The 6,503-nt window shown below is 64.2% G+C and overlaps 1 protein-coding gene across 1 annotated transcript; it reads right to left on the reverse strand.

Annotated features, from left to right (window-relative positions):
* Positions 1-2,594: 2,594 nt before the first annotated feature.
* ATOH1 (atonal bHLH transcription factor 1) lies at positions 2,595-4,201 on the reverse strand (the record flags this gene model as incomplete). Its single annotated transcript, XM_080369136.1, has 1 exon — positions 2,595-4,201. The coding sequence occupies exon 1, from the start codon at positions 4,173-4,175 to the stop codon at positions 2,595-2,597; it is 1,581 nt and encodes a 526-aa protein (XP_080225262.1). The 5' UTR covers positions 4,176-4,201.
* Positions 4,202-6,503: the final 2,302 nt, after the last annotated feature.

A 6,503-nucleotide genomic window follows, 5' to 3' on the forward strand; every position in this document is an offset into this window, starting at 1 on the left:
AGCAGTCTGAAATACTCAATATTCAAGTTTCCAAAATATTAATGAGATTATAGCAACCTGCAGCTATACGTTACAGCTTGTTAACGGAGTGTAAGAGAGGGGGGCTGCCAAGCGGTTGTTATGCAAACTCTATAGCTGAACCTTAAAATGGAAATGCGTCTGGGTATCTCTTTCAAAGACGTGTTTGAAAACAAAAACAAACAAAAAAAAAACACAAAAAAAAAAAAAAGAAGAAAGAAAGAAAAAAAGAAAAAGACGCTCAGACAGCGGGCTCCGCGCCGTAGCTGCGAGCACCAACTGCGCCGTGCACTCATCTGCCGGGGGAAGGGTCCGCGGGAGCGGCAGCGTTGCGGGCTGCGCTTTTCAACCCCGTTGCGTGACCGCGGCCGCCGGCGGGGCCGAGGGAGGGTCCCGCACCCCTCCAACGGGCGGCCGCCCCGCCGGCACCCCCGGGTCCCCGCCGCGGGGTGCTGTCCCCGGCCACGGCGGCAGCCGCGTCGCCCGCGCCGGGCGCGTACCCCGAACGCAACAAATAACCAAAGCAACACCCCCAGTTCCCCCACCCAGCTCCCCCCGCAAACCGGCGGTGTTTTGCTCCGCGCATCACTGCCGCGCCGGGAGCCCACGCGTGCTCCCTGGGAAGCGAGGCGGGCTCCCAAAGCCCAGAAACAAATGCCGTAAAGCGCAGGTGAGCCACCCCGCCATTCCCGGCGGTTTTTAGGAAGGCAAGTGCCCCCAGCCATGAACTTTTCACCTTGCTGGACCGTAGCCCGCCTGGGCAGGTGACCGCGGGGCTGCGGCGGGCAGGGCAGGGCGGCAGCCCGGGGTTATCGGCGGGGCAGGTGCCCTGTTGCTGCAGGCGAAAGCGACACTCGTACAGGCTCCGTTCCCGCGAGGGCCGCTCGGTCCCGGCTGCGCCTGGTTAACTGATCGCCCTTTAGACACACACCCCTCCCCAGGTGTCACCTGCTGAACCCAGCGGGACCCCGGCACCGGCATGGCTCCGGTTTAGCCCCGGGTCTGGTGTCACGGGCAGGCCGGGCATCAGCGCTCCCCCACCCCCGGGTTTAACCTGAGCCCAGGGGCCCCATCCTGCATCCTGCTCCCCCGGCCACCTGCCGCGCCGCTCGCGTGTCCCCAGAACCCCGTCGGCTTCCCCCGCCCGCTCCCGGCCCCCGCCGCACGTCTTACGGCTCCCCCTGAGGCTGTGGGGGGGGGGGGGAACCCGCTCGTGCCCCCGACCCGGGGCGAGGGGAGGGGGGAGAGAAGGGAGCGGGAAGGGAGCCATGTGACCGGAGCGGTGGTGCGGGGACAGGCGGGCGCGAGCCGCGCGAAGCCCCGCACCACGCACTTGTCGCAATTCCCCCGGCTCAGCCGGGAACGGCGGGACGGCGGCGGGGCCCGATCCCGGCCATTCGCAGCCCCTCGCCCCCCGGGGCACTCACGGCCCGGCCTCCCCGGGCTGTCCCGCTCATCCTCCGCCGCCGGTGCTGACACCATCCCGGCCCGGGGCGTGCGAGGAGAACTAAACCCCGACCGCGATTTCAGGCTGTGTTTGATTTTTGTTTTGTTTTGGGATTTTTCCCCCACGTTTATTTGATCTCAAAAATATTGTTAAAATTAAAATACATAAAACAATGGCAGCTGGCTTTGCTAGAATTAAAATAAACGATTCTTGTCGTAGAAAAGCTTTTTTTTAAAAAAAAAAAAAGAGAAGCAGAAATAGTAGCAAACACTCCATAATAAATACGCTTCCTATTACCACAAAAGCAAAATAAAACGGACATAAAAGTTTGACACGACAAAACTGTTTTCGTTTTTACGAGAGCATTAGGATTAAGTGGCTTAATTAAGTATTGGTCTCCAATTGGCAGTTAGTAGCTTTCCTCTTGAAACCGCATCTCCAGCCGCTGATAAAGTGCTTGCGCCAAGTTTCCCCCCGCAAAAGACGCCGACATGGTGCGCTAAGGAAAATCCACCTTTTCTCCGCTATTCACAGGACAAGTCGGTGCGTTATTTACTTCGTGTGTGTCTGTGTGTGTGTGTGTGTTTCCATAGCAATACGGCCCAGGACAGCAGTGCCCTGGAAGACGCGGGTGGCAGCGCGGGTGGACGTCCGGGTGGGGAGGGCGCCGGCGGGACCCCCGCCCGCCCGCCGGGCAGCAGCAGCAGTAACAGCAGCAGCAGCAGCAGCAGCAGCGGGGCCAGACTTTCTCCTGGTGCATCACCTGCTCGCCGGCGGCGCAAGCCAGGCTCCGCGCTGCAAGGTGGCGTGTTGGCAGGAGGGAACGGCAACGACTTCTAGGCAAAATAAACTTTTAAAGTGGTAACTAAAGATGGAGAAGAAAAAACAAAAACAAAACCCCAAGCAACCCTGACAGATGGGGCAGGTAGAGTCATTCGCTAACAGCCGTTCCCCTGGACAAACGCAGGAGCTGCCGGGGGTGGGAAGAGAGAGGGGGCGGATTGCGGGGCGACCGAGAGGAGCCGATGCCATCCGAGACGGCACCGCGGCCGCCTGGTCACCCCGCGGCGGAGTCCGTGCTCCGAGGGGCGGCCGCGGCCCCGGGGGTGCTGGGGACGGCGCCCCCGCCCTAGCTGGCCTCGTCCGAGTCGCTGTAGTGGGAACGGGGCGAGAACTCCCCGTCGCTCCTGTGGGACCGGGGCGACGTTTTGCTCCTCTCCTGCGGCGGCTGCCCGGGCTGCGGCATGAGGAGGGCGGGGGAAGGGGCTCTCTGTCCCATCAGGGCACCCTCCGCGAAGGCTGGGAAGTGCAGCGGGTCTAGCTGCACCGCGTAGCCCCCCGCGGCCGGCGGCTGGGGGAAGCGAGTCCTGCCGTGCCCGGGGGGCGAGGCTCTCGGCGGCGGCGGCGGCGGCGGCGGCGGCGGCCCCGGCGGCGGCCCGGCCCCGGCGGCGCAGGGCGGCTCGAAGGGAGCCCCGCGGTGCTCGGCCTTGCCGGGGGCGTCGGGGGGTGCGTCGGGGCTGTGCAGCAGCTCGGCCAGGGCGCTGATGTAGATCTGCGCCATCTGCAGCGTCTCGTACTTGGAGAGCTTCTTGTCGTTGTTGAAGGAGGGGATGACATTGCGCAGCTGGTCGAAGGCGTGGTTCAGCCCGTGCATCCGCCGCCGCTCCCGCGCGTTGGCCGCCAGCCGCCGCTGCTTCTGCACGCCGCTCACCTGCGCCCGCAGGCCGGGCCCGCCGCCGCCGCCCCGCGGCCGCCCGCCGCCCGCCGCCGCGCCCCGCGCCCCGCCGGGGCCGCTCCCGCCGCCCCGCGCCGCGCCGCCCTCCGCCGCCTCCTCCTCCTCGGCGGGCAGCAGGTAGCGGGGCGAGGCGGCGGGCAGGCGCGCGGCGCAGCACACGCCCAGCCAGCCCGGGGCGAAGCCGCAGCCGCCCGCCTCCGGCCCCGGCCCCGCCGCCCCCGGCCCCGCCGCCCCCGGCTCCCGGCCGCCCTCGGCCCACGCGGCGCGCGGCAGGCTCATGGCTCTAGCGCGGGCGCCGCGCGCCCATGGGGGCAGGGCCGGGCCGGCTCGCGGCGTGCCAGCCCGCCTCGCGCGTGGCGGCCCGACGTCTCCGGTGTCGGCGGGCGCCGCGCCCCCCTTTAAGGAGCGGCACGCGCCGGGGTCCCCCCCCCCGCTCCCCCCCTCCCTCCCTCGCGCCCCACCCCTCCCGCCGCCCGCCCTCCACTCGCGCCGGTCGCGTGTCGGCGCGGCCAATGGCGCGCGCGCGGGGGCCGGCGCGTGCGGGGAGCCAATGGCGCGCGGGGCGCGGCCCGCCCGGCGCGCGGCGCGGGGGAGCGGAGGTCGAGGATGGGAGGGGGGGGGCGGGGGGGGGCGAGCCGGGGCCGGCGGCACGCGCGGTCCCGCCCCGCCCCGTCCGGGCAGGCGCGCGCCTGGCGGCCACCCCGCGCGCGGCGGTGCGGGGCGGTGCCGGGGGGGAGCCCTGACAGCGGCGGCAGGCCCCGCCGACAGCGGGCACGGGCGTCCGTCGGCACCGAGCCCGGCCCCGCCGCTGGGGACACTCCGTCGCGCCCGCCGGGGGAACATCCACCTCCTGCCCCGCCGGGCCGCCGGCCGGCCCCGGGGTTCCGTAACCGCCCGCCCCGGCGGGCACGGCGCCCTGCATGCCGCGCCCGGCGGCGGTGGCTGCCGGTCCGTCCGGCGCTCGCTGGCTGGCATCGGCCGCGACGACGCTGCCCGAGCCGGCGGTACGCGCCGCCGCGGAGGTGCCGGGCGGGCGCCCTCGGCCGGGCCCGTCAGCGCCCGGGACGCGCGGGCGGCCCGCGGTACCCGCTGAGGGGAAGCGGCGAAGCCTGCGGCCGGGGCAGCACATGGGCATCGCTGCCGGCAGGTCCCGGTCCCCCGCCAGCGCGGCCTTTTGTCCGGCCGACAGCAGCTCCCGCAGGTGGCGGGGAGGGAGGTGACTCCGAGCGCGCATCCCGACTTCCCTCCGAGCAGCCTCCCCTCCTGCCACCACCGCCCGCTCGCAGAGGAAAAGTGGAGGTTTACTCATGTGAATAGGCGTGTTGAGAACAAAGTGATGGGCACAGTATGAGGTAGATACGTTTTTTCAAACCTCAATAACTCGCAGGCCAAGGAGGGAGCGCAGCGGCCCCGAGCCGCGCGGCGGTGACATGAAATGAGCAGCCTCGGTGCAGTGCGGGGCCGCTGAGCCGCGGGCGCGGTGCGGGCCCTGGGGCCCACCTTCCCTAAACAACCGCATGTGTCGGGCAAACAGGACGCTGATGATGGGTTTTCCTTAAAAAGAAACCCAGGCAAGCCAGCGCTGTTCTTTCCAGCTTTGCAATTATGTTTCAAAGGCAAAGCTGCTGGATTCGTTTTTCCTCCCTAAACATGTTGTCAATTTCTGATCAGAATGAAAACTTTTTACCGAGTGAGAAAGATGAAAAAGAGAGGAAGTTTATTTTGTTTCTGTCCGTTATCTATGGGGTTGCCTGGCCACTTGTATCCAGCAGTGACTTTTGTAAGTTTCTATCTTATTACTGCGCACACACAGATGCTTATATAATTTTAAAAATAAAATCCTTTCTCCCCTGTGCTGAGCAGTACCGTTTGCCAGCTAAATACCCACCACCCCTTCGGCTTTTCTTTTCATCCCCAGGCACTGGTGCATGTTCCCTCACCAGGTCCCGGTGGCACCGGCTTGCTTTGCGAGGAGTCTGGCTGTGCTCCCGCCAGGGTTAAGCCCCCACGTTCCTAATTGGAGTGCTGGACACTAGCTACAAGCTGCTCCGTGCAAGGATCATGGGCCAAAGCCTGGAGATGAGCAGGAGCTTTGCCGAGCAGTAGCCACCGACACACGTTTCCAGAAGCCTAGCAAGCTCGCAGGCACAGGGAGAACGATGAGCGATGACCACGTGGCGCTGAAGTCTTTAAACACCTCACTCCTAGCCAGCGGGCCACGGGGCTGTTGTTCCCTGACAGCAGGCCCAGTCCTCCAGCCCACAAGCCACCCGCTTTCCACAGCTGCCTGGCCAGGACCATGGGCACGGAGGGGAGCGGCGTCCCATTAGCATCCCATGCCAATGTGCGGTGGCTGGTGCCCGGAAGGGGCCCTGGCTTCTGGGTGCATTTCTGGCAGGACCAGGGCTCACAGCAGGTGCCAGGATGCTTCCCTTAGCGGGTCCACAGTGATTTTATGGAGCACAAGGGAGATCAGCCTAACACCCTGGCACGTTCCTCGGATGGTCAGCTCGGCTGAGAAACACTACCAGCTGCTTATTTTTCAAGCACGTGTTTTGTGAGCACGCGCTTTGAAACTAGAGGCATTTGAGACTCACTCGATAGTTTGCCTTTGAAAGGGCATGCACAAAAAGCCTTTTTCGCCACCAACAAACACGGGGCGCGGTGGGGGGGCAGAAATATTTCATTGAAACCCACTGCTCTATGTATGCCCATATCTGCTGTGCACACACATGCACTCAGAGTCAAAGGCAAAGGGTGGTTTATGTCAGTGCTGGGTTTAGCTCTGCTCTCCCAGAGTAAGATAAATGTAAGTGATGAAGAACTCCTGGGGCTGGCTGAACTCATTTTGTATTCAACACTGCCTGACCCTTTTCTCTTCCCTTTCTCCCTCTCTTTGTATGTTCAAGCCTACTTGAGTTTCTTTTTTTCTTTTGTAGAAGTTGGTTCTTTTGAAGCGGTTCGAGGCACGCCCTGCCGCAAAGGGAACTTCACGGGAGTCGGAAACACAGGCACACCGGTCTGAAACACTTACTGTACAATAGCAGGAATGTAGGAAGCCTTGAAAATGAATCTGCTCTCTAAGAAAGTGTCAAAGCTTTCAGAGGAAAACAAACTGAACTTATCCCTCTATCTTTATGCAGATTTCCCCTCGGTCTTCCATTCCCCCACTGCCCCCCGCCCCCAGTTAAGGGCCGTGGCAGCAACTCGGAGTCAGGCACATATTAGTGTTACAGAAAAACGGGTTACAAAAGAGGGGGAGAACAGACTTGCAAAAAGCCTCCTCTATCATTACAGCCAGAG

This window comes from Falco punctatus, assembly GCF_963210335.1.
Source record: "Falco punctatus genome assembly, chromosome: 1".
NCBI classification, from domain to species: domain Eukaryota; kingdom Metazoa; phylum Chordata; class Aves; order Falconiformes; family Falconidae; genus Falco; species Falco punctatus.